The sequence below is a fragment of the Podarcis melisellensis genome (genome assembly GCF_964234715.1).
Source record: "Podarcis melisellensis genome assembly, chromosome: 7".
NCBI classification, from domain to species: Eukaryota; Metazoa; Chordata; class Lepidosauria; order Squamata; family Lacertidae; genus Podarcis; species Podarcis melisellensis.
The window spans coordinates 1,234,828-1,261,731 of NC_138539.1; the positions used below are offsets into that span (position 1 = coordinate 1,234,828).

Consider the following 26,904-nt stretch of genomic DNA (forward strand, 5'->3'; position numbering starts at 1 on the left):
CGGGCAAGATCCGCACCCATGTCCAGTGTAAAAGAAGCAGCCCAAGAGGCAGGCACTGCCCCCCCCCACCCTGGGAGGCCTGAAGGCTTTCTGCAAGGGGCGCATTGCTCCCTCATACTGGTTAGGAGCCCTTGAGGGCCCTCCATGAATTTGCCCCATCTTTTATTTTATTTAACTTTATTGCAAAACAAATAACATATAACAGACAATGCCTCAATGACAACTAAACATTAACAACACATTGTCAAACATCGCACAATACGTTGACTCACTGAGCTTTCTACATATTCTTAACCTTTATGCATTTCCTGTTATATTTGTCACATATCCAGAAAAATTCCAACATTTATAGCTTTCCTGAATATTCAAGATTCAATCTAGAATCAGAAGATTTACATTTTCACAATATTGTGAAAGAGAAGAGTCAGCGGAAGAAGACTGGAAGAAATTTAAAGACTATTTACAGAAATATTATAAAATTAATGAATGTTAGAATGATGTCGGATAGAAATTAAGTGGTTTCCAGCTGTAATGTTATAAGAGAATATGGAAAAAAGGTTTAGAAGGAGGTTTAAAAAAATATTGATAAGGATTTGCTGAACTAACAATTGAATTGGAATACAAAAAAGGGAGGTACGAGGAGGTCTGGGAAATAAGTTAATGAATAAGTTGTTGAAATTTTGAGTGTTTTAAAGTATTTTCTGTATTGTATTTTTGTTATATTTTTCTTTTTTCTTTTCTTTTTACTGTATTAATATTGAAAACTTTAATAAATATCTTATTAAAAAATAGATATTTACTGGTAAATGTTATCCATTCTTTACACACTTTCTGGTTTTGAGTTTCCTCCTCCCAGTCATTTTCGCAAGTTCCAAGTCTTCCATCATCTTCACCTGCCCGTCAAGCTTTGTAGGCATTGAGTCACATTTCCAGGTTTTTTGCTACTAAAATTCTATCCATGGTAGTTGCATACATAAAGATGGTTCTTTTGGATTTCAGTGGACTTAATGCCTAACATGGCAAGTTCTTAAAGAAATGGGAGTGCCTGATCACCTCATCTGTCTCCTGAGAAATCTCTATGTGGGACAAGAAGCTACAGTCAGAACTGGATATGGAACAACTGATTGGTTCAAAATTGGGAAAGGAGTACGACAAGGCTGTATTTTGTCCCCCTGCTTATTTAACTTATATGCAGAATTCATCATGTGAAAGGCTGGGCTGGATGAATCCCTAGCCGGAATTAAAATTGCCGGAAGAAATATCAACAACCTCAGATATGCGGATGACACAACCTTGATGGCAGAAAGTGAGGAGGAATCAAAGAACCTTTTAATGAGGGTGAAAGAGGAGAGTGCAAAATATGGTCTGAAGCTCAACATCAAAAAAACGAAGATCATGGCTACTGGTCCCATCACCTCCTGGCAAATAGAAGGGGAAGAAATGGAGGTAGTGAGAGATTTCACCTTCTTGGGCTCAATGATCACTGCAGATGGTGACAGCAGTCACGAAATTAAAAGACGCCTGCTTCTTGGGAGAAGGGCAATGACAGGCCTAGACAGCATCTTGAGAAGTAGAGACATCACCTTGCCAACAAAGGTTCGTATAGTTAAAGCTATGGTTTTCCCAGTCGTGATGTATGGAAGTCAGCGCTGGACCATAAAGAAGGCTGATGGCCAAAGAATGGATGCTTTTGAATTCTGGTGCTGGAGGAGACTCTTGAGAGTCCCATGGACTGCAAGAAGATCCAACCTCTCCATTTGGAAGGAAATCAGCCCTGAATGCTCACTGGAAGGACAGATTGTGAAGCTGAGGCTCCAAGACTTTGGCCCCCTCATGAGAAGAGAAGACTCCCTGGAAAAGACCCTGATGTTGGGAAAGATGGAGGGCACAAGGAGAAGGGGAGGACAAGATGGTTGGATAGTGTTTGTGAAGCTACCAGCATGAGTTTGACCAAACTGCGGGAGGCAGTGGAAGACAGGAGGGCCTGGCGTGCTCTGGTCCAGGGGGTCACAAAGAGTTGGACACGACTAAACAAGAACAAATGCCTACCAAAAAGGCTTTTCAAGCCACTTCTGGGGGAGGGAGTTCCGTCGGTTAGCCACGCTGCTCCTCGAACCAAGGGGAGGCCGGGACACACACACACACGTGTGCTTCCTTCACCTCCACGTTCGGACATACACGTGCTTTCTTCCGACGCCCTCCCAGGGAGTTCAGGCGAGCGGGACACGCCTGGGTGCCTTGAAGCAGGGCCCCCTCCCCCCCCTTCCCGGGCCGTACACGTGAAAGCGCCCTCCATTCACACGTGCGCCCTGTGCGCGTGGAGGCCGGCGCGTCAGCGCAACGATTGAATGTCCGCCTCTATGGTGCGGCCCTCGTGCCAGAGCGGCGTCTCCCCGATCGGCCCTTCCCTCCCCGCGCTCTCTATGGCCCTGCGCCGGAAGTGGCGAGTCCTGACCCAGCGCCCCCTGTCGGCCCGGCGGAGAAAAAACCCCTCTCGCCCCTCCCTCCTCCTCCTCCCGCCGCCGCCGCCGCCGCCATATTGTCACCCCCCCAGCGGACCCGGGAGAGGCCAGCCCCCTCCCTGCCCCCCTCCTCCCACCAGGAGCGGACCCGGGAGAGACCTGCTCGACCCGGTCGCCGCCGCCGCCGCCGCCTCAGCGGCCCGGCGAGGTAAAGAAGCGGGAGAGGGGGAAGGGGGGGAAAAAGAGAAGCCTCTTCGCCCTCGGGAAGGGAAAATGGGGGGGGAGACCCTCTTCTTAGGGGGGGTCCTTTATTTGGGGGTGGGTGGGGAGGGGGCCAGGCTGTGTGTCCGTGGCGGGCCTGGGGGGTGTTGGTGGAGGATATGGGTGGGGGGCCCTTTGAGCAGGGCAGGGGGGGCGACTTGTGGGGGGATGACTGAAATTGGGGGGGGGACAGAGGCCTTCTTACCTGGACGTGGAGTGAGGGGGTGAGGGAGAATGAGAGAGCCCCCCCTTCCAGAGATGCGAACTTGAATAGGGGGGGTGTTCCAGGTAAGCTCTGCCCCACATAATCGATCACATGACCTGGCACATACACACTGTTTGAATGGCAATGCCCATCAAATTTTTTTGGGGGGGGGGCGGGCAGGCGAAGGGTCCTCTTCCCCCAGGAGTGAGCTGGCTCCTCTGCCCGCCTGTCAAGTGTGTGGGGCAGCTATGGGGGGGATACGATCTGTGGGCTTGGGGGTGGGGTCAGGATAGGTTTGGGTGGCAAAGAGTCCCTTCTGAATGGGGAGGCCCTTCCTGTCATCTCTCTTTCCTTTCCCCCACTCCCCCAGTGAAATGGGGCCCCAGACACTGAGCAGCTGTGACTGGCCCCCTGGAGCAGGGTGCCTGTCTGGTAGGGGGCATACGGGGAGGGTGCCTGCACCTCAGATTCCCTCGGGGGGTTTGGCAGCCTGCTGAGATAGGTGGGCATGGTGCTGGGGGGCATTGGCACCCACAAATTCCCCACCCCAACCTTCCCTGTTGTCTCCGAAGCCGCCCCACCCCCAGCGCTGGACCCTCATCCTGAGGGCATATAACCCCCCATCAAGGAATGACAAGTCCCACTCTGCGACTGGAATCAATTCTTTGCTTAACTCTCACCTCTTCCGTTTGCATAGATGCATTTTTATTTTAGGGCCGCAGCTCAGTTGCAGAACACCTGCTTTGCATGCAGAAGGTCCTGGGTTGAAATCCCAGGGGCGTCTCCTGCGAGAACTGGGCCAAACTCCCTCCCTGAAACCCTGGGGAGGTGCTGCCTGTCAGGGTGGACAATACTGAACTAAATGGAGCAACGGTTTGATACGGAATAAGGCAGCTTCTTCCTGTGTTCCTCTGATCCAGTGTCCCAAACTTGAGCCTTCATGTGTTTTTTGGACTACAGTTCCCATCATTCCTGACCACTGGTCCTGCTAGCTAGGGATGATGGGAGTTATAGTCCCAAACAGCTGGCATTTGGAAAATGCGGCTCTAATCGGTTTAGGATCAGGCAAGAGGCTGTTGCCAACTGAGCGCAAGATCATGCCCCGTGATAAGCTGCCTGGGTGACATGGGAGGAGCACATTGATTTCAGCAGGTCTGCCTTTGGCCTTTGCGGATAAAAAGTCCTCAGCGCAAACAGCCCAGTGCTGGAACGGTGCTCTTTCAACAGCCCAACCAGGTGATCCGGAAAGGCCTGTCCCCCTTGCGTGTGTGTTTGAGTGCTTCTTTGAGCACTTAATGGGAGTCGCTGGGATGGAAAGGACCTTGGGAAGGTCCTCTCCTCCAGACGCCTCCTGCCCAGTGCAAGATCCGGCTTGTATTTCCTGGAGTTGTTCTCCGACAACTCTGGCCTCCCAAAGCAGCTCAGGCAAGGCAAGGGAAGCAGAGGGGAAAGATGGAGGCGAGGCCCCTTCTTCCAAGTTGTGACTCTTGCAATTTGCAGGGTCTTGGGATCCCTTCAGTTCTGTGGAAGGCAGGCCAAAGTGGTGAGCTGGAAGTGGGCGTTTATGCCCAGTTCTGGCCAGGCCAAACTTCCCCTGTTGGTGGTCTTGCTTAAACAGCAGCCCACGGCGGCTTTCTCTGTACAGGGTGGGGTGGGCAGAGTGGCCTCTCCCTTTGCTTCTGCTGTCCTGGGGCAGAGAAGTGGCAGTTGGAGCCAAGGGTTCTTTCCACCAGGGGATGCAGAAACAAGCCCCCCGCAACTGTTGCTGCTCCTCCTCCTCTGACCAATGGATGGGGCCAGACTGGCCTCCCCCTTGACTTGACATTATTCCCGGGGACAGTGGGAGCAGCCTTTGGGGTGCGGCTTTGGTCCCCTGGCCAGTATCAGGAGCCAGACTTTGCCGCATTGCAGAGGGTTGGACTACATGACTCCTTGAGGTCCCTTCTGACAACAAGTTTCTGATTCAGCTCTATAGCATCCCTGCGGATGAGCACCTGGCCTCTGCTGAAATATCCCCAGCGAAGGAGAGCCTGTCACCTCCGGAGACAGTCTCCTCTGCTGTCAAGCAGCTCTGGCCTTAAGGAAGTTTCTCCTAATATTTAGCTGAAATTAATCGGGAAGGACCCATGAGGTTTGGGAAACCTTGGATCAGGTGCTGCATCTCTGATGTTCTGTCTTATGTAGAACTGGACTAGCTCAGTGCTGTCCACTCTTGCCGGCTGTGGGGCCTTTTATTCTCTCAGACAGTGGCCTTTTCCGGCCCTGTCTCCAGAGATCCTTTCAAAGGCAATGCTGCGTCTTGTGCTCAGTCGCTGAGCTGAAGCCCTTCTTTTGACGGCCTTCTGCACTCTTGCCTTTGCAAGATGATGATGGTAATGATAATAATAATAATAATTTATTATTTATACCCCACCCATCTGGCTGAGTTTTCCCAGCCACTCTGGGCGGCTTCCAATCAAGCGTTAAAAACAATACAGCATTAAATATTAAAAACTTCCCTAAACAGGGATGCCTTCAGATGTCTTTTAAAGATAAGATAGCTGCTTATTTCCTTGACATCTGAAGGGAGGGCGTTCCACAGGGCGGGTGCCACTACTGAGAAGGCCCTCTGCCTGGTTCCCTGTAACCTCACTTCTCTCAATATGGGAACCACCAGAAGGCCCTCGCTGCTGGACCTCAGTGTCTGGGCTGGACGATGGGGGTGGAGACGCTCCTTCAGGTATAGTGGACCAAGGCCGTTTAGGGCTTTAAAGGTCAGCACCAACACTTTGAATTGTGCTCAGAAACCTACTGGGAGCCAATGCAGATCTCTCAGGACCAGTGTTATGTGGTCCCGGCCGCCGCTCCCAGTCACCAGTCTAGTTGCCGCATTCTGGATTAGTTGTAGTTTCCGGGTCACCTTCAAAGGTAGCCCCACATAGAGCGCATGGCAGTAGTCCAAGCGGGAGATCTTTGTGCATGGGCCTCTTGCCTCTGTGAGCAAGCCTGGCCAGTACTGGGGTACAGGCAGGCGGGAGTCTAGTGATGGCGCCTGCAGCATTTTGGGCTCTCGGTGTTGGAGCTTCCTCTGCTTTTCCATCCCTCCCCACCCCCAGGGTTGCTAAGGTGAGAACACAGGAAATTGCTTTATGCTGAAACTATCTTCCGTGGGAGTTGGTGGACTCTCCTTCCTTGGAGGTTTTTAAGCAGAGGTTGGATGGCCCTGTCATGGATGCTTTGGTTGAGATTCCTGCTTTCTGGGGGGTTGGACTAGATGACCCTCAGGGTCCCTTCCAGCTCTATGACTCAGACCGTTGGTCCATCTCGCTCAGCATTGTCTGCACTGACTTTTGGCTTTTCAGGATTTCGAGTTACTGGCCCTATTTGCAGAGACTGAACCTGGGACCCTTTGCATCCAAAACAGGTGTTTTGTGGCCCTTCCCATTGCTGTGTTGGTTTGCGTTGTGCTTGGGAGCCTGATATATATGTGCAAGATCTGTAAGAATGTGCTGAACTTTCAGAGCAAGCAAGCCTGGTCTGGATGGTTGGACAATTAAGGCAGGCGTCTCAAATATGGTTCCCACCATCCCTGTCCCCTGGCCCTGTTTCCTGAGGCTGGTGGGAGTCTGGAGGTCACCCCCATGCTAGGCCTGAATTAAGGCATAACTGATCTTTGCACACTCTCTCTTGATCCTGTAAAAATGGCTGGATCAAACCAGGCCCAGGCAGTCTTTGCAGAAATCGCCCCCAGCAGCTGCCAGTCAGCCCAGGCCGGTTGCTGTGTGTGTATCTCTGCTTTCTGCTCCCCCCATCAATATTTATTTTGCTTATTTAGAAAAGTATATATCGCCCATTACTGCTCAGTAGAAGGTGCTGTTCTCCAAGTGGAATTTGATTCCTTGGCACTGGAGCAGACGGGAGTATTTCCAGTCAATGCTCTCTCTGGCACAGTGGGTCAGGGCTGCTTGTTGTTAACGAGAAGATCGCTGATTTCAGCCCACCCAGGGATTCCTACATTGCAAGAGGTTGGACTAAATTACCATTGGGTCCCTTCCAACTGTAAGATTCTATGATTGTACAGTTCTGTGAGTCTATGATCAAAACCCTTTGTGAACCCTACATGTCTTTTACTTAAGAAATTGTTCTTTTAGTTTCTAATATAACCCTTTCCCTCCTCCATTTAAGCTGCAGGTATATGGCAGCTCACTGTTACTCAGAGTAGACCCGCTGAAATGAATGAACTTGACTAAGTGAGGTCTCCTCTGAGTAGGACAGGGTTGCTGGTTGCTGGCCTATCTGCTGGGATTTTGTCTCTACCAGAGCCTTCCCCCAACATGGCATCCTCCAGATGCTTTGAACTACGACTCCCATCAGCCCTAGCATCCTGCGGCCATGCTGGCAGGGGATTATGGGGAATGGCAGCCCAAAACACCTGGAGGGCCCCAGGCTGAGGAAGACTGGTCCATACTCTTTCAGTTTAGCACACCGTTCACAACGGCTGAGGTTGTGTTGTTGGTGAAGTGTGTGTGTTGCGGTGGAGATGAAGATGAGCTGCCTAAGCCTTTGCTGTTCTTCCAGGCACAGGGCGATGCTGTGAAGAGGGAATCTCCTTTGCGTTTTGTCCTCCTGGGCCCGATGGAGACCTGCTGACCCCGTGGAAGCGTCTGACCGCTCCTCCTGAGCTCTGCCCGGCCGCCCACCCCCTTCCTCCCCCCAAAACTCCCGCCTGCCTGGAATGCTGCACGTGCCTTGCTCTGCGTCTCGCAGGACGGCTCCCGGAGGCTGCGGTGGAGCTGCAGATTAACCAAGGCTCAAGGTAGGAGGAGGCGACGAGGGAGGTGAACTCTCTGCCGGTGCCCTGGGGCTCACCCTCTCTTTTCTCGGGGCGAGAGGGAAAGCGTGCGCTGGTGCAGAGGCAAGCTCGGGTGCTGGTGCGAACGGAGGGCTTGCTCTGCTGCTGTCCCTGCTCCCTGTTTGCACCCTGCGTTTGGCTGTTTCTGTCTGGCTGTTGTCAAGGATTGCATGCTGATTCTCGGGTCCCGGATTCATTCATTCCTAGCATCTATACCCCACCTTTTCCTGCAAGGAGCTCAAGGTTGTGTACATAGGTCCCTCCCCTGGCCCATTTTATCCTCACAACCACCCTGTGAGGTAGGCTAGGCGGAGAGGTCGTGGTCTGACCGCTACACTGGCTCCCAATTCAGAGAGTCTGCGCAGCGTACATGGGGAACTATATTTGTCAATATGCAAATATAGTCAGCAACGTCGTCATCACCATCACCATCATTATTATTAGCCCAAGTAAAACTTGCATACGTTTCTAGGTAGGTTTGTAAAAACAGAAAAGTTTTGACCAGGTGTCAGACAGCAACAACAACTTATTATTTATACCCTGCCCATCTGGCTGGGTTTCGCCAGCCACTCTGGGTGGCTCTCAACAGAATATTAATAATGATAAAAAAGCAATAAGATATCAAAATTTTGAAATTTCCCTAAACAGAACTGCCTTCAGATGTCTTCTAAAAGTCAAATAGTTGTTTATTTCCTTGACATCTGATGGGAGTGCATTCCACAGGGTGGGTGCCACTACTGAGAAGGCCCTCTGCCTGGTTCCCTGTAACTTGGCTTCTCGCAGTGAGGGAACCGCCAGAAGGCCCTTGGCGCTGGACCTCAGAGTCCGGGCAGAACAATGGGGGTGGCGACTCTCCTTCAGGTATACTGGGCCGCGGCTGTTTAGGGCTTTTAAGATCAGCACCAACCCTTTGAGCACAACAAGGCCGTCTGCTTAATGTTACTAGGCAGATTTCCATTTCACAGGGGCTGCCACACTGAAAGATCGGCTCCTCACAGACGTGGAGCAAACTCCATAGGGTACTTGCAAAGGTACAAGTTCCACAGTTCCATGTGGTCACTTGTAAGCTTTGGCAGCTGATTTGCACCCTCTGCTGCATCCTGGGGCCATTTGCTGGGCAGTGCCTGTTTGAGAAAGGGCAGCAGCTCAGGGGCCCATCCCACAGGGGTGCTTTGAACACAGAAAAAAAGCAGCCTCAAGTCTGCTGCACCTCCAGACAGGGCTGGAAAGGACCCCTGCCTGAAACCTCGGATTGCTGCTGTTGCTCAGTGTGGAGTAACAGTCTGACTCTGTGTCGAGCAGCTTCCGGGGTTCCATATTCCTGGTCATTGCAGGGGGCTGCCCTAGATGAGCCTTTGGGCCCCTTGCAACTCGCATGCTTATGGGAGGCAGGACGGCAGTGCCATTTCCTGGAGCCAAGCATCGAAGCCGCTCTGACTTGGGCTCCCAGCAGAGCGGGCAGTGTTTTTCTCAGGCCTCTGCTGCGGCTCCAGAGGATATCTTTGACCTGTGGGTTACCCAGCGTGGCCGCTGCTTCCAAGTGAAAGGCAGCCTCGACGCTGGCAATCTCTGCTAGATCAGTGTTGTGTTCATTTGCCAGTCAACAGAGGTCAGCCGGGGATATTAGTGGCCCGGCTCAGTTTCCTTGCACTGCTTTCCGGATTCCTTGTTGTGTCTGGAATGGGCTGGAGCCGGCCGGCCGGAGGCCGTGGAGAAGTGCATTCCTACGGCTGTGTTCGTAATCCACTGGCCGAGTGCCCAAAGCAGCCTGTGGCTTAGGAGTAAGTGGATTCCTTCGTTGTTTTCGGGAAGTGATTCTGAGAAGGTAGCATGTTAAAGGGAAGAATGCTTGTCAAAACTGAGACAACTGACTATCCTTCAGGGTCCCTTCCAATTCTCTGATTCTAATATTTACATCCTTTTCCTGGGGCTCGTGGCTGCTTACACAAATTAAAACAAGACGGATGAAATACAAAAAGCTAAAAACAGATGAAAGATCATCATTTTAAAAATAATTAAACTTTAATACATTAGAATGGAAACAATATTAAAAAAACAAAGATGTTAAAATACAGAGGATGAAAACAGCCGTAAAGTTACAGGTAGGTAGCCGTGTTGGTCTGCTGTAGTCAAAACAAAATAAAAAAAATTCCTTCCAGTAGCACCTTAGAGAACAGCTGAGTTTATTATTGGTATGCGCTTTCGTGTGCATGCACGAATCTGAAGAAGTGTGCATGCACACAGAAGCTCATACCATAACAAACTTAGTTGGTCTCTAAGGTGCTACTGGAAGGAATTTTTTTATTTTAAGCTGTAAAGTTGTTGTTTTAAAGGTGGGGAGAGATCTGAACATGCAGTGGAAGGTCCTCTGTGTGGGGAAGACGGAGAAAAGCTATTGGGTGTCGGAGAAAAGGCGGAACCACTCAACACCTACTTTGCCTCTGTCTTCACCCAAAAGGAAAGCGGTGCCCAACCTGGTGATAAATGATGTAAGGAGGGAGCTGGGGCCCAAGATAGGAAAAGTGGGGGTAAGGGAACAACTAGCTCCTTTAAAGGAATTCAAATCTCCAGGGCCTGATGAGCTGCATCCAAGGGTACTAAAGGAGCTTGCGGATGTGATCTCAGAGCCTTTGTCTATTATCTCTGAGAATTCTTGCAGAACAGGTGAGGTCCCTACAGACTGGAGGCGGGCAAATGTCCCCATCTTCAAAAAGGGGGGGGGGCGGAGATCCAAGTAACTACCGACCAGTGAGCTTGACATCAGTACCAGGGAAGGTCGTAGAAGAGAGAATTCAACAGTCGGTCTGTGAGCATTTAGAAAAGGATGCTGTGATTACTAAGACCCAACATGGGTTTCTCAAAAGTAAGTCATGCCAGACCAATCTGATTTCTTTTTTTTGATAGAATTACAAGCTTGGTGGATCAGGGAAATGCTGTGGACATAGTGTATTTTGATTTCAGTAAGGCTTTTGACATAGGCAGGAAGGTAAACGGCGTTTCCGTGCGCTGCTCTGTGCCCGGAAGCTGTCTGCGGACAAACGCCGGCTCCCTCGTGGCGCTGTGGGTTAAACCACAGAGCCTAGGACTTGCCAATCAGAAAGTCAGTGGTTCGAATCCCTGCAACGGGGTGAACTCCCGTTGCTCGGTCCCTGCTCCTGCCAACCTAGCAGTTCGAAAGCACGTCAAAGTGCAAGTAGATAAATAGGTACCGCTTTGGCGGGAAGGTAAATGGCGTTTCTGTGCGCTGCTCTGGTTCGCCAGAAGTGGCTTAGTCCTGCTGGCCACATGACCCGGAAGCTGTATGCCGGCTCCCTCGGCCAATAAAGCGAGATGAGAGCCGCAACCCCAGAGTCAGCCACAACTGGACCTAATGGTCAGGGGTCCCTTTACCTTTAAGGAAAAGTGGGACAATCTGGGATCAAATAATCAGGGTGGCTTCTCTAAATCTAGGGCCTCCCTGGAAAATCGGGACACTTGGAGGTTCTGACCTTAGTGGGACTCCTGGCCAAGCCCTTTCGCTGGCAGCCCCTGCCTCCTCCTCCTCCTCCTCTTCCTGCTGAGCAGTCCTTTGCTGCTTGCTTCTCCTGTTCTCTGTGTGCCAGCCTGTCCTCTCTCTTCCTCCTCCTGGAAGCAAATGGGCGGAGAGGGGGAGGCTCTCCAGAGACACCGCTCAGCCGCCTTCCTTTGAGCCAGCCTTCCCTCCTTCGCTTGCTCAGAGCCTCGCCTTTGAAGCTGCACATGGCAGCCTCCAGGAGGGATGGCACTGCCCCTGCCCAGGCAGGCAGAGTCCAGGGATCCAGCTGCCTCCCACCCCACCCCCGCTTGCTGGTTTCCCCCAGCAGGACTTCTGAGGGATGCAAATCCGAGTCCCCAGTGGCTAAGACTCATTCTGAGAGAGCCTCATTCCTGGGAAGCTGCTGAAACTGGTGCCTATGGACAGCTTTGCAGCTGATTTGCGGAGGTGGCTGTGGAGGGAAGCGGGGCTGCAAGGAAAAGGAGACCCCAGGGAGGGGGGCAGTGCTGGGCCCCCAGGTCGTTGTCCCAAGCATGGCTGCTGCTTAGAAACTGCTCTTCCGCCTGCTAGCAAGGTGCCCATTCGCCTGGGAGCAGGGTGCACAGGAGAGCAGAGTTTTGCTGGGATTACTCGGAGGAGCCTCGCTCGACAGCAGGTGTGGCTCGGGGGCCTTCCTTCGCTTGGATCCCCCCCCCCTTTAAAGCAGAAAGAGCATCCTAGTCTGGCGCTGCTGCTGTCAGAGGAAGCTTTCTGGCGTCTTTGTCAGGAGAGAGTCATACATAAAATACCACAGGAAGCTGTTTTCCATGGGCAGAGCTTGGTCCCTCTCGCTCAGCTCTTAGTGTCTGCACAGACGGCGTTAATCAGGGTGGTGAGTTGGAGGCTGAAATTCCCGGTGCTGGGGACAAGCACACCTTCTAGTCCTGCTTGTGAACTTCCTGGAGGTCTCTTCTGGGAAAGAGGATGGTTGACCGGGTGAGCCTTTTGTTGCACAGTCTGCCAGGGGATGCTCTTAAGCTCCCTGCTTACAGGTGGGGACCACCTGCAGCCTGAGTCTGATATTTCCAGGCGCTCTGATAGTATTCAACCAGCAGAGTCTGGCTAAGTTGCTAGGGTGAAGAGTCTGGCGAAGGTGGGTGTGGGCGTGCGCATGCGCATTGCTATCATCTCACTATGTGCAAGCCCTCACTTGACTCAAATGAAGCCCTTTTTGCAGCTGGCTGTTGGGGAAGCTGGAAGATGGCAGGCATGGTCTGAGGGGTCTCCTCTGTGCTAGGACAAAACTCCCTTGAGGCGCTTTGCTTTCCTCTCTGCTCCCCCTGGGATGTTGGTTGGAGCTCCTGCAGGGCCCTCAGGTTGGGAGGCGTTAAAACTGAGTCATCGGTTGGGAACGGACCCAAAGGGTCATGTGGCCCAATGCCCTGTAATGCAGGAACCACAGACGTATTTCTGCTGATTTCTGCATTGGCCTCCATTGTGGGGTTCTAGGCAGGTACACTTTCCTGCTCATGGAGCCGGGCTGACCTGCCGTAAGACTCTAAGAAGAGCCTGTTGGATCAGGCCAATGGTCTATCTAGTCCAGCCTCCTGCTCTCATAGTGGCCAACCGGATGCCCAGGTTCTATCAACTGCGATTCAGAAGCATGGCTGCCTCTGACTGTTGGAGCAGAGCACCGCCATCAGGGCTGTTGGCCATCAATAGCCCTCTCCTCCTCCATGAACTTGCCTAATCCTCTTTTAAAGCCATCCAGGATGGGGGCCACTCCCGCCTCCTGAGGCAGCGAGTTCCGTAGACTCTGGAGTTTCCCGCCGGACTGTGAAACAGCCAGGAGAGGCTTGCGAAGTCTGCGTGGGGATCACTGGACTTTAGAACTGATGGAAGGCTGGTCCTCTGGCTCGGCCTGCCAAGGGGAAGCTGGCTTGCACCCAGGATAGGCATTAAAACCAGAATAGCACCCTCACTTCCTGGGCCTGAGCCCCAGCAGCGGCAGGAGGCAGCTTGGTCCCAGGTGTGGGGCCAGACAGTGTCCTCTGAAAGGGCTTTGTTGAGTAGCAGGTGTTTCCCTGAGGCAGCTACCTGGCCCCTCTGTGGCCAAGGTGACTTCCACTCTCTCCCGGCTCGTCCTGCAGCTGCCTGGTTCAGGATGAGCTCTTTGGGGCCTGCTCTTCATTGCTTCTTGGCACTGGGGAAAGCGCAGAGAGAGCAGGTTCCTGTTGCTGGCTTAATTGGCCTCCGGGGCAGAGAGCGTGTGGGTCTGGTGCCAGGAGGAGGAGCTGCCAGGAGGGCTGTTGGCTCTGCAGAGACCGAGCGCTTCCTGCATCGGCCGGCCTCCCTGGAAGGCAGTCAGCGGCAGCAGCAGGGCAGGCTCCTTTCCCTGACAAGAGACCCGCTGGCTGTTCCTGAGGGGCTTTGTCCGGCGATGGGAGCCTGGCATCTGAACGGAGGCAGAATCCCTAAGAGCCTGCTTGGAGCCCAAGGCCAGTTGCTCAGCACCACAGGAAACAGGCAGCCTCCTCTTTCCCTTCCAGGCTGGGCCTGATTCTGTCTAGGGAGCCGCAGCTCGGTTGAAAGTGGCAAGGTCTCCACCAGCCCTGCTCTGAAAGAGCGGTCTGCTCCTGCTGCTCTCCCCCAACCCCACCTGTGGTTTCCTGCTTTCCCTGCAGAAGGCCGCAGGATCAGTCCAGGCTTCTCCACGCAGGGTTGGGAAAACACTCCTGCTTGAAACCCGGAGAGCCACAGCTGTTCCGATTGAGCAAGGCAGGTGTCAGATGGTGGTGTGGTTGCTCGTGAGCAAACAGGCAAGACTCCGACCTGTCTTTTCCAGGCTTTATTCTTAGTGCAAACTATTTACAGCGAAGAGCATCGCAAGTTCATGTCTGGCTCAGTCACTTGCAGAATCTGGGAGGGGCCGGTCCTTGTACCTCCCCCAGCAGAACAGTCGCTTGACCCCCAACCTTCTCCTCCCCTCCCTGCGCTGAAACCTACTGTGCAGCGTGGGCGCTGGCGAAGAGGTACTTCCCCCCTGTCCGGCTTGCTCAGGGTCTGTGTTGAGGCTCTTCCTAGCACCCCCTGGTCCCACCACCTCCTCCCCACTGGGGGTGGGGCTTTCCTCCTGGCCAGAGGAGGAACTGCTTCGCAAGACCTTCGGAGGTTCCCCATAACACAACTGCCCTTCCACCTCCCGCCTCTGAGCTGATGGCAGTTCCCTGCCAGCAGGCAATGAGCTGAGGCGCTATCAGGCACCCCACGCCTGCTCCCAGATCAGTTTACGATCACAGATTACATGTGTTGGGTGTGAAGGATTTCAGCTATGTGGTTGAAGGCCAGCCGGTTGGAATTGCACGAATTGAATGTGCAGAAGGTAGAGAGCTTTTTTGCATATGCATGCCGCCCCCAGAACTTCACCCCCTGTGACGTGATACTATGGATGCAGTCTCAGCATCCATCCACCATGCTGGCTCCTTGAGAACATGAGGTGTGCAGGCCTATTGCTCTTGCTCTTTCAGGTCTCATCCTGAGGGCTTGGGCCGCCAGGGGGCAAGGCTGGCAGACGGAGCGAGGCGTGTGCCCCTGTGTGAGCATGGGCACGTGGGCCTTCCAGGTTCCCATTGCTGGTGCTTCTTGCTGCCTCCTCTCCTCCTGGGCTCTCTCTTGTCACCAACCCAGCCCTTGCTTTACAAGTGCCCCAACTTAGAGGAGACCCTTCAGAGCTATTTCAGCGGCTTCAAGGTTTGCTTTGTTGTTCTGAGCAAAAGATCTGGGGAGAAGAGCTTTCATTTATCGTTTGCTTACTGCATTTACACCCCGTTTTCCCCCTCCAAGGAGGGAAGCATGGCAAACATGGTTCTCCCTCTCGCTCACTTAAGCTCCACAACAACCCTGCGAGGCAGGCTGGGCCAAGAGACAGCGAGCTTCATGGCTGAGGGAGTGGGGAGATTCGAACCCCTTTCTCCCAGGTCCAAGTCTGACACTCTAACTTCTATTCCCCCTCCCCCCCTCTTCTCTTTTATCTTAGTGCCTAATAATGACCTTTGGTTCCTTTCTCTAATGCCCCTGTGCTTATCCTCTCCTCCCCCTTTTCCCCAGAGCAATTGAGGCGCTGACCTCCAGGCTGGGAGAGCATGTCGGGCCCGGTGCCAAGCCGAGCAAGGGTCTATGCGGACGTCAACACACAGAGGCCCCGTGAATATTGGGACTACGAGTCGCACGTCGTGGAATGGGGGTAGGGGAACCGCAGAGCCCTGCTGGATTAGCCCACAGGCATCCCACCTGAGCATGCCAACCTCTTTGAAAAAAAACCCTTCTTCTTCTCCAACAGCAATCAAGATGACTACCAGCTTGTTCGGAAGCTTGGCCGTGGCAAATACAGCGAGGTCTTCGAAGCCATCAACATCACCAACAACGAGAAAGTCGTGGTGAAAATCCTCAAGGTGGGTGGGGAGAAGAGGTCCTGAATTTCTTGCCTGTGACCCCTTCTTTTTGGCGGGTGTGGGGGTGTGGTGGTGTCTCTTTGGCCAGGGGTTGGGCTGGGAGGTTTCCAGTTCAAATCTCATCCCTGGCGGGCACTTGCTAGAAAGCTGTGGGCAAACCCCTGCATGGGGACAGCAGCTGTCTACCTCGCAGGGGTGTTGTAGAGGCTGCTGAGGGGGCAGACGAGAAGTGCTACAACCTCTTGAAAGGTGATGTTTCTGCTTTGCTGATGATTTGGTGTTCACTTTGCAAGATCCAGACTCCAGTGCAGTAAAAGCACTGGAGCTGGTTCAGGAGTTCGGGCAAGTAGCAGGATTCAAGTTAAATAAGAGCAAAACCAAAGTGTTGGGGGGAAAATTAGATAATGAGGAGAGAAAAATCCTTCAAGAAAAGGCAGGCCTTGTTTTTATGAAGAAAGTGAAATATTTGGGTGTGAATTTATCAGTGAAAATTTTGAATTTATATAAAGATACTTATGATAAATTATGGAATGAAATTAAGAGAGATCTTGAGATCTGGTCAAGTCTAAAATTGTCATTAATGGGCCGAATATCGGTGGGTAAGATGAATGTATTGCCAAAGATGTTGTTTTTATTCCAAGCTTTACCAATTATTGATAATATTAAATATTTTAAAGAATGGCAGAAGGCATTCAAAAGATTCAAAACAGGCATTCAAAACAGATTCAAAAGAAAGAGGGGGATTTTGTGTTTATCCGTCTTAACTGCAAAAGCAAAGCTTGAAATTGCATTGAACAGCCGCGTCTCCTAAAGGCTGGGAAACCCGAAGAAGTCCCAGGTGGAGTTCGTGTCCTCGGGGGGCCTTTGGACCCCCGCCTCCCCCATCCTCTCACCTTTGCTGTGGAATTGCAAGTGCTGTGATCCTCAGCCAAGAACCATAAAACAAAACTTGAGCTCAGTGTGCGTTTGAGTGTGCAAAGTGCTCTGTGGTCCCGGTTGCTTTTATTCCAGACCCTTGTGATGACTGTCTTGCCCTCTCTTTTTCAGCCAGTGAAAAAGAAGAAAATCAAGCGTGAGATCAAGATCCTGGAAAATCTCCGAGGGGGTCCCAACATTATCAGCCTTCTAGACATAGTCAAGGACCCCGTGGTAAGGGCTGGTGTGTGTGTGTGGCAGCATTCATGCGCATGGCACTCAATAAAGCGCAAGGCAGCTGGTCCCCTTTCAAGCTGATTTTCAAAAGAGGCAGGAAGTTCTTGTAAGTGGGGCATGGAAACCTCCCTGGCTTCTCTCCACCTGGATCCCAGAGACGCGGCCTGCCTCCAGCAAGGCAGCCGTGCTGGGCAAAAAAACAACATCGGGAGATGTCATTTTGTGGCTGGGATGAGCATTCCCCCTCTCCGCCATGTTCCTTCCTCCTGGAACCTGGAGGTGCCTGCTGAGCCTGCACCCTTCTGGGACCCCCAGGCTGCTCTCTCCTGGTGGGCCACCCTAGCTCAGCCTCTGCCTGGAGGTGGCTGCCTTTTGGCCAGAGGGGAGGTCTAGGTGGGCTTTTGGCTCCCTGATCCATTACGTTTCCAAGCACAATTTAAGGTGTTGGTGCTGACCTTTAAAGTCCTAAACGGCCTTGGCCCAGTAGACCTGAAGGAGCGTCTCCACCCCCATTGTTCTGCCCGGACACTGAGGTCCAGCTCCAAGGGATATTGGATATTTAATAGGATATTGTATTTTAATATTCCATTGGAAGCCGCACAGATTGGCTGGAGAAACCCAGCCAGATGGGCAGGGTATAAAAAAATTATTATTATTATTATTACTATTAGTAGTAGTAGTATATATCAGGCTAAGTGGGGTGTTTATTTTTATCCACAGCCCATAGCCTACTTTGTTCCAAGCTCCAGGCTAGCAGAGTGTGTCAGGGCAGCTTCTGCAGGGCCTCTCCCTGGAATCCAGGGCCGTGTACAAAATGAAATGAAATGAAATCCAGCCGTTCTTTCTTGGCTGCTGGAGCCCAGGCCTAGAGCCCCTTAGGACAGGTTAATTGTGTGCTTCAGGACCCCTTAGGAACATAACTCAGTATTTACCCTGACCAGCTCTCCCGGTTTCCAGGCAAGGCATCTCTGCCAGCCCTACCTGGAAATGCCGTTGGGGTGCAACCTGGGCCCTTCTGCACGCAGAGCAGGTGTTCTGCCACTCGGCTACATCCGTTGCCCACCTTGAGCCTGCGGTCCTGCTGGAGAGGGGAACAGGCACCTCTCTGCATCAGACCCAAGTCTTCCCCGCCCAGTTTCTTTTTCAAGAATCCTAGCCATTGATGATCCCCCAGAACTGAGCTGGGGGGCTTCTCAGGGGGCTGCTGTCTCCCTTCAGCCCACCCCCATCCTGGCTCACCTGCCCCATAGATGCAGCGTGGCCACAGTAGCTTTTGGGGGGCTAGGGGAGAAGGCAGACTGTGCTCCTCTCTGCCCCTTCTCACGGCTTTGAGACTAAACCCTTCTGGTCATTCTCTGTTTTCTCTCTCTCTTTCCTGCCCTGGAACGCTCTGCGCTGGCTCTGCAGTCCCGGACACCCGCCCTGGTCTTTGAGCATGTCAACAATACAGATTTTAAGGTGAGTGGAGGCCGGTTGGGTGATGGGATGCCTCTGGGTGTCTCCTCACTTTCTGATGTGTGTGCATGTGTATTAGGGGGGTGGAGCTTAACTATGGGTCTAAAGTCCTGGAGAGACGCAGCGCAATGTCACCCTTCTGTTCCAGGGCTGCTGGAAAACCCATCTTTGACTTGGAGCCAGTGATGGCCTGACTTGGGGGAGGGATGTGGTGTCAGCTTCATTCAGGTCTCCCCCCTCGAGCTCCTCACTGTTGCCCCTCCTTCTATCTGTTGCCCATGACACACACACACACACACACACACACACACACAGACAAATACCACCTGAAAGCAGATGTCATCCAAAGGCTGTTACGCAGGCCCAGCTGTTAGCTCAGTTCCTCCCTGCCCCCATTTCCTTTGGCTAATTTAATTTCCAGATTAAAGAGCCCAGTCCTTGTTTGGGCCATGTGTTCGATGCTTTCTTTCCTAGGCCAACACCATAAAACCCATCTGAGAGCAGTCAAATGGGTTTTTCTGTCCGCTATTCCTTTGGTCTCTTAGTCCTAGGAAGCCTACTTCCTCCCAGTGTGGTGTGGTGGTTAAGAGCGGTGGACTCGTAATCTGGTGAACCGGGTTCGGGCCTCTGCTCCTCCACCTGCAGCTGCTGGGTGACCTTGGGCCAGTCCCACTTCTCTGAAGTCTCTCAGCCCCACTCACCTCACAGGGTGTTTGTTGTGGGGGAGGAAGGCAAAGGAGATTGTGAGCCGCTTTGAGACTCCTTAGGGTAGTGATAAAGCGGGATATCAAATCCAAACGCTTCTTCTTCTTCTCCCGGATATGCCAGGGAGGCTGAGAGACGGCAGAGTCGCCTCTCGGCTGGGCAGTGGCTGGTTCCTCTCCCATTTGAGGAGATGGTTTCAGTGCAGGAGATGGCAATGTGCCGTTAGGGGAAGGGGGCGGCACAGGCAGCCTGCAGGAGAAGAGGCGAGACAGTGGCTCCCAGATGGATTCAATGCTACTCCCTTCTCCTACAGACCCATCCCTCGCCCTGGGCTCAGGCCCTGGAAGCGTTGGGGTTTCAGGTGGTGAGACATAGCCAGAGGGAGACTTAAGGCTGCCTCCTCCCTGATGGTTCCGCAGTGCGTTGCAAAAGAACATTCTTGAAGAGATTACATCCGAAGGGCTGCCACGTGGAAGATGGAGCAGGCTTGTTTTCTGCTCCAGAGTGCAGAACCCAAACCGATGGATACAAATTGCAAGGAAGGTGATTCCGAGCACAATTCAAAGGGTTGGTGCTGACCTTGAAAGCCATAAATGGCCTCAAAGGCCCAGTATATCTGAAGGAGCGTCTCCACCTCCATCGTTCTGCCCGGACACTGAGGTCCAGCACTGAGGGCCTTCTGGCAGTTCCCTCCCTGCGAGAAGCAAAGCTACAGGGAACCAGGCAGAGGGCCTTCTCGGTGGTGGCACCCGCCCTGTGGAATGCCCTCCCATCAGATGTCAAAGAGAACAACAACTACCAGACTTTTAGATGACATCTGAAGGCAGCCCTGTTTAGGAAAGCTTTTAATGTTTGATGTAGTACAGTATTTTAATATTTTTTTTGGAAGCCGCCCAGAGTGGCTGGGGAAGCCCAGCCAGATGGGCGGGGTATAAATAATAAATTATTATTATTATTATTATGACTAAACGTTAGGAAGAACTTTCTGACAGTAAGAGCCATTCGGCTGTGGAACGGACTCCCTCGGAAGGTGGCGGAGTTCTCCTTGGCTGGAGAAGTTGGGTGGCTTTCTGGATTAGGGATTCTTTAGCTGCTGTTCCTGCATTGCAGGGGGTTGGACTAGATGACTCCTGGGGTCCCTTCCAACTCCACAATTCTGTGATCCCGTTTGGAGGGGACGTGTGTGAAAGTCATCCTTCAGCTTTGCTGTGAGCAGGGTGGGCTTCAAAGTCTCCCTTTTAAGCCCTCTAACCTTGAAGCCCCTCAGCATCCTTCCAGACCGGGCGGGTTGTTGTGGTCCCTCGGCAATGCGCAGAGAGGTGCTCTGAGCATAAGTTGAGAGGTGCTGTGCTGGCAGCGCATTGCAGATGCCAGGGCAGAGCCTTGCTGCTGGAAACCGATCAAGCCCAGAGCTCTGGGGTTTGTCTTGCTAATGGAACTTCTGCAATATCTCTTTTCTTCCAAGCAATTGTATCAGACGCTCTCGGACTTTGACATCCGATTCTACATGTATGAAATCTTGAAGGTAAGCAACTGAGAGCAGGGGAATTGGGTGGGGGAGATGAGCTGATCTGTGCTTTGGTTAGCCCCACACAGTGACTATGCCGGGTTGGGGGGCAGAGCAGGGGCTCCTGACCTGTGACCCAGGAGCCCAAGAGAGGCTGTGCGCATGCTTCTCGCTATGGGTGGCGTCCATTCCTTTCTCTGCTTTGCCTGTGGCTCAGGAGAGGAGCATTGCCCTGGCATGCAGAAAGCCCCAGATCCGCTCCCTGCCGACTCCAGCCAGGGCTGGGAGAGAAATTGTGTGGTTGTGGGGAGTAGGCTGGCAAAGGGGCCAGATCCGGAGCCCAGAGCTGCTTCCTTGCATGGCTCTTCTTTTGAGGCAAGGCAAGGATGCTCTTCCCAATGCGACCTGTTTGCCGCTGCCCACCTCTCTTTCCCTCTTTCTCTTCAGGCGCTGGATTACTGCCACAGCATGGGCGTCATGCACCGGGACGTCAAGCCTCACAACGTGATGATAGACCACGAGCACCGGAAGGTAAGGCCGTCGCGGGGTGAGTGTCACGAGGAGCCATGGAGGTTTCCTCGCCTGGCACAGCCAGCTGGCTCAAGGCCTGTCGGCCGGTCCAGCAGTGTCCAGCTAGGGAGCGTTTGCCACAGTCTGGAGACACATCAAGATCTGTGCCTCAGTAGAACAGAACAGAATAGAATAGAATTTATTATTTATACCCCACCCATCTAGCTGGGTTTCCCCAGCCACTCTGGGCGGCTTCCAACAAAGTATTACAATACAGTAGTCTGTTAAACATTAAAAGCTTCCCTAAAGAGGGCTGCCTTCAGATGTCTTCTAAAAGTCCGGTAGTTGTTTTTGTCTTTGACATCTGGTGGGAGGGCGTTCCACAGGGCGGGTGCCACCACCGAGAAGGCCCTCTGCCTGGTTCCCTGTAGCTTGGCTTCTCACGGCGAGGGAACCAGCGCTGGACCTCAGTGTCCAGGCAGAACGATGGGGGTGGAGATGCTCCTTCAGGGATACTGGGCCGAGGCTGTTTAGGGCTTTAAAGGTCCCCCACCTGCCCAAGATTATGTATGTATTTATGCCCCTTCTCCACCCCACTCGCCAGAAGCGGGGCTCAAGGCGGCTTGCAAAAAATTAAAATACAGATAAATCACACAGAGCTAAAAAGATGTAGAAGGGTTTATTTAAAAAACAACAATTATTAAACAATCTGTCACATCTGTTGAAATGCACATAGTAATAAACAGCGCACTCTTCGGATCCCTTTCCTTGAAAGCAGGGTCCCTTGGGCAGCCTGTCTGCTCCTGGCTGCTGGGACCAGGGTGGGGGTCCTCTCCCCCCCCTCCCGGCTTCCTCTGGTGCTCAGGGCCCCCTGGCCTTTCCCTTCCCTGCCTGCAGCTGCGCCTGATCGACTGGGGCCTGGCCGAGTTCTACCACCCGGGACAAGAGTACAACGTGCGAGTGGCCTCCCGGTACTTCAAGGGTCCAGAGCTCCTGGTGGACTACCAGGTAGGTTGGAGCCCAGGGCCTAGCTCCGCAGCGCTGCCTGGCGCCCATCTCATCCCTTCCAGGCGGAGGGAGAGCAGGAGGGCACCCAGGGCCCTTTCTCCATCCTCGGGAGAGAGCCTGGGGGCGCCTGCGTGCGAAGAGGGCGCTCTGCTGCCCAGACACCTCAAAACAAGGGTGTTTTTGCTGGAGATGCTGCTTGGGACAGGCATGGGCTGGACCATCCGTGCCACCTGGTTCTCCAGAGGGGCGGGGGGTCGGTGTCCCTGGGGGGCCTGCCCACGGCAGTGGGTTCAGCTGGAGATGGTCTGAGCCGACGGAAACAGAGGGGTGGGCAAGGCTGGGCAGGGGGCAAAGGTGTTTTGAAAGCTTGGTTCTGGGGCAGGGGAGGGGGAAGGGGTCCTCTCTTGGTGGCTCTCTCCCTGCACTCCCCCCAGTTGCTTCACTGCTCTCCCCCCCCTTTCCTTCTGCAGATGTATGACTACAGTCTGGACATGTGGAGCTTGGGCTGCATGCTGGCCAGTATGATATTCCGCAAGGAGCCCTTCTTCCACGGACATGACAACTATGACCAGGTGAGGCAAACTCTCATTTTGGTTCTCGCTTTTGCCCAAGGGGGAGGAGGAAACAGGCAGTTTGTCTGGGGGGGTGTCATTAGAGTGGTACCTTGGGTTACATACGCTTCAGGTTACAGACTCTGCTAACCCAGAAATAGTACCTTGGGTTAAGAACTTTCCTTCAGGATGAGAACAGAAATCGCGCAGTGGCAGCAGGAGGCCCCATTAGCTAAAGTGGTGCTTCAGGTTAAGAACAGTTTCAGGTTAAGTATGGACCTCTGGAACGAATTAAGTACTTAACCCGAGGTACCACTGTACAAAACACACAACAAAGAAAAACACTTTACAATATAGTAAACTAAACACAAAAAAGAATTATTTCTTCAGATACCTAATTCTCATAACATTAATAACTGACTTCCTCGCATCCCCTCTAACTGAATTTCGTTCAGTCACCTGTATGACAGTTCTCCAAATTCATATTTCTAATAATATTGACTCCTAAAATTTACTAAGCTCTTCTCCTTTATTAATATTCTAATCCTTAATATTTACTAGCCCATATTCTGCCCCTAAGCCTATTTCTTACTGCCAAGAATTTTCTAATTCTGCACCTGCTTCAGTTCTAGCCGGGCTGGGCCCTGTCCGCTCCCCTCGCTCGGTGCGTGGGTGGGATCCTGTCTCCTCTCTGCTCCCCCCCCCCTTCTGTGCTTTCTCACCGTCTCCTCCCCCTCCCTTCCCAGTTGGTGCGGATCGCAAAGGTCTTGGGCACAGAGGACCTCTATGACTACATTGACAAGTACAACATTGAACTGGACCCCCGCTTCAACGACATCCTTGGCAGGTGAGCGCGGGGCACCCGGAGGCCTTGCCAGGACATTGCAGGGGGTTGGGCTGGATGACCTTTGGGGGACCCTTCTGTGATTCCGTTCCTTGCCAGGCCAGAGTCACTCTCTGTTGGCGAGAGGGGCTTCCAATCAGACACAAAGGACCTTGCGCTGCCCCCAAAACCCCTTTCCCTTGTGCGTGGGGTGTGTGGGTTAAGGTCCCGGGGCCCTGGCCTTGCAGCGCGTGGCTTCGGGGCCCTTGAGCGCCAGGCCTCTGACCACCCCCCCCGCCCGTCTCTCTCCCGCCCAGACACTCTCGCAAGCGATGGGAGCGCTTCGTGCACAGCGAGAACCAGCACTTGGTGAGCACCGAGGCCCTCGACTTCCTGGACAAGCTGCTGCGCTACGACCACCAGACCCGGCTCACGGCCCGCGAGGCCATGGAGCACCCTTACTTCTGTACGTGCCCCCCCTGCCACTTTCCCCTCCTGCCCCCCTCCCTATTGGGCCCTGGCTCCCAGCCTTCTCAGAGCCAGGGCCACCTGCCACCCGGGTGCCCATCCGTCTGGGGACCCATTGCTGAATGGTTGCATGGTGGGAAAACTGCTGCTCTGCTCCCATCTCGGATCAGGCCGCAGCCCTCCAGGTGAGGACCCCCCCTGCCTCCTCCTACAATGGCACACTTGGACACCAGGTTCTAGCTGGCCGGTAGCTCCACCCTGCCCGTTGTCCTTTTGCTTACCTGCCTGAGGGTCTCTGACCCAGTGCACGACTCTGTCATGAGGGGTGCCAGGCCATTTCTCCCAGGCCTTTGCCCACGACCCTGCGGTGGTGTCCTCAAGCACCCAACGTTCACTCCTGGTCTCGCCTCGAGGTCTGCCCAAGCTCTGCAGGCCCTGCCAGTGCCTCCCCTTCCCCCAGGGCCCCTTGCCCTCTGGGGACCCCAAAGCTCTCCCTCCTGCTCCAAGTAGCTATTGGGGTGCTCTTTGGGTTGGCAAGCGGTGGGGACCTGCACGGGCCTCGTGATCACGACAAGTCTTCCCAGTAGGTCTTTCCCCGATGAGGCAATTGTGAGGACTGAATGTCACCTCCCCCCACACCTTTCCACAGTCCCCTCCTCTCCAGGGTTTCCCCCAAGCAATTGAAGACTGTGTCTGCATGCAGCCAACCTCTCCTCCGCTCTTTTCATTTCTGTGTGTTCTGGGAGACCAAGGGGGAAGGGAGTTGGTTGCAGCAGGAGGGAGAGACTCCCTGGATTCTTCAGCAGCCGGTCTCCCCTCTGTCTCCTTTCTCTGAGTCTGGACTGCTCTCTGCCACAGCCTCTTCCTGCTCACTAAACCCTGTTGCTGCTCCAGCTTCCGGCACCATCTCCCTGCGGTCCTCTCCCCCTCTGACCACTCAAAAGTCGCCCCACCGCCAATCCCCAGGCTCTGACTCTTCTCCCTCTCTTGGTTCCTTTCGGGGCTCCCCACCTGGTGCCCCCACCATTTCTCTGCACCCCCCAGCCCCTGACACTAGATTCCCCTGGGGGTTCCCTTCCAACTCCACCCCCCTCTCATTTCTGTTCTCTCCTGTCCAGATCCAATAGTGAAAGATCCAGCCAGGATGGGCTCCTCCACGGTGCTCTCGGCAGCTAACACGCCCGTCAGCTCCTCCAGCATGCTGGCAGGTAGGTTTCCGGAGCCAGGGGTGCCCGTGTCTGCCCTGCTCTGGCATGGCTCACGCAGAAGAGGTTTCAGAGAATATGGATGAAGTTCTAGTGCACTGTTACCGTCTTGAATGCAGTCAACGCAGTTTCCTTCCTTTAGGTAACATGCTGCTCTGTTTGAATACAAAATACTTAGATCCTCTGGACTTTGGATTCCAGAACTAATTACATTTTCAGTTGCTTCTGAGTATCTGAGGACGGCCTCTCCAAATTGTCCGCTTGTAAATAATTCATTTCCTTCAGCTTTCAGTGTTGCTGCAGTTGAAGGGAGCAAAGTAGAACTGTTTTTTACACACCTGAAAAAAAAAATGACAGCCAAGGTTTTACGGGATTCTGAAAATGAAGTAAATGGCTATCTGGACAGTGGCAAAAATAATAGTGAAAAGAAGGAAGTAATACAGAAAAATGCAGAATCTTCAGCAGCTAATCTAAGTATCCAGCGGCAAGGGCCTTCTGGCAGTTCCCTCATTGTGAGAAGTGAGGTTAAAGGGAACCAGGCAGAGGGTCTTCTTGGTAGTGGCGCCCGCCCTGTGGAACGCCCTCCCATCAGATGTCAAAGAGATAAACAACTACCTGACTTTTAGAAGACATCTCAAGGCAGCCCTGTTTAGGGAAGTTTTTAATTTTTAATGCTGTGTTGTTTTTAACACTCTACTGGGAGCCGCCCAGAGTGGCTGGGGAGACTCAGCCAGATGGTTGAGGTATAAATAATAAATACATTTTTCGCTCTATAAGATGCACCAGACCATAAGACGCACCTAGTTTTTGGAGGAGGAAAACAAGGAAAAAAATATTCTGAATCTCAGAAGCCAGAACAGCAAGAGGGATTGCTGTGCAGTGAAAGCAGCGATCCCTCTTCCTGTTCTGGCTTCTGGGATAGCTGTGCAGCCTGCATTCGCTCCATAAGATGCACACACATTTCTCCTTACTTTTTAGGAGGGAAAAAGTGAGTCTTATAGAGCAAAAATACCGTAGTAATAGTAGTAGTAGTAGTAGTAGTAGTAGTAATAATAATAATAATAATAATAATAATAATAATAATAATAATAATATTGTATTCAAGCAGAGCAGCATGTTATCTAAAAGAAGGAAACTGTGTTGACTGCATTCAGGACAGTAACACTGCTCTGGCGTGGGGCACGTGGGACCCGAGGGAGGGCTGATGGGCCCCTGCTCCCCCACCCCCTTCTGCCGGGGCCCTGACGCTCTGCTCTCTTCCTCCCTCTCTCTCGCAGGGATCGCCTCCATGTCCGCCTCTCAGCCCATCGGCAGCCTGGCAGCCTCCCCCGTCATCTCCTCTCCAAACACTCTGGGCTCGCCGGTGCCCGCCACCGCTGGAGTGCAGCCTTGACCTCGACGGCGCCACCTCTGGCTCCCAGCACCGCCAAGCCCGCGGCCTTGCCCCCCGCCTGCCCGCCCGCCTGCCTGCCTCTGCAAGGCTCCGTGGCCCCCCACCCGCAGCAGGCAGGAGGGGGACAGCGTGGGGGTGGGCAGGTGCGGGGAGGGGGGCGTCCTGTCTCTGGAATATGATATTATTATTATTTCCCCCCGTTTGTTTTTGTTGAGTATGTCAAAGAGCCAAGCCTGGGCCGCTGCCGCCGCCATCGCTCCTCCTCCTCCCCCTCTGCGGCAACGAGCACGGACTCTGGCAACGGGCGGAGGAGGTCAGTCTCGAGGGATGCCGGCTGCGCTCTTCCCATGAGGGTGGTGGTTAGGGATGCAGCCGCCGTGTGGGCACCGAAGCGGAGAATAAAATTTATTTTCTATGTCCCTAA

General features: G+C 53.2%; 1 protein-coding gene across 1 annotated transcript; it reads left to right on the forward strand.

Annotated features, from left to right (window-relative positions):
* Positions 1-2,515: 2,515 nt before the first annotated feature.
* LOC309374088 (casein kinase II subunit alpha-like) lies at positions 2,516-26,904 on the forward strand. Its single transcript, XM_081918913.1, has 14 exons — positions 2,516-2,670; positions 7,486-7,723; positions 15,360-15,495; positions 15,592-15,703; positions 16,751-16,852; positions 18,263-18,313; positions 20,481-20,540; positions 20,970-21,053; positions 21,930-22,040; positions 22,511-22,612; positions 23,338-23,438; positions 23,732-23,880; positions 25,001-25,090; positions 26,365-26,904. The coding sequence occupies exons 3-14, from the start codon at positions 15,395-15,397 to the stop codon at positions 26,478-26,480; spliced, it is 1,179 nt and encodes a 392-aa protein (XP_081775039.1). The 5' UTR covers positions 2,516-2,670; positions 7,486-7,723; positions 15,360-15,394; the 3' UTR covers positions 26,481-26,904.

Coding starts and splice junctions, on each gene's coding strand:
- LOC309374088 (XM_081918913.1), top strand. CDS start 15,395: ATGTCGGGCCCGGTGCCAAGCCGAGCAAGGGTCTATGCGGACGTCAAC. Junction 18,314..20,480: donor TCAACAATACAGATTTTAAG/GTGAGTGGAGGC, acceptor TTTTCTTCCAAG/CAATTGTATCAGACGCTCTC. Junction 23,439..23,731: donor TTCAACGACATCCTTGGCAG/GTGAGCGCGGGG, acceptor TCTCCCGCCCAG/ACACTCTCGCAAGCGATGGG.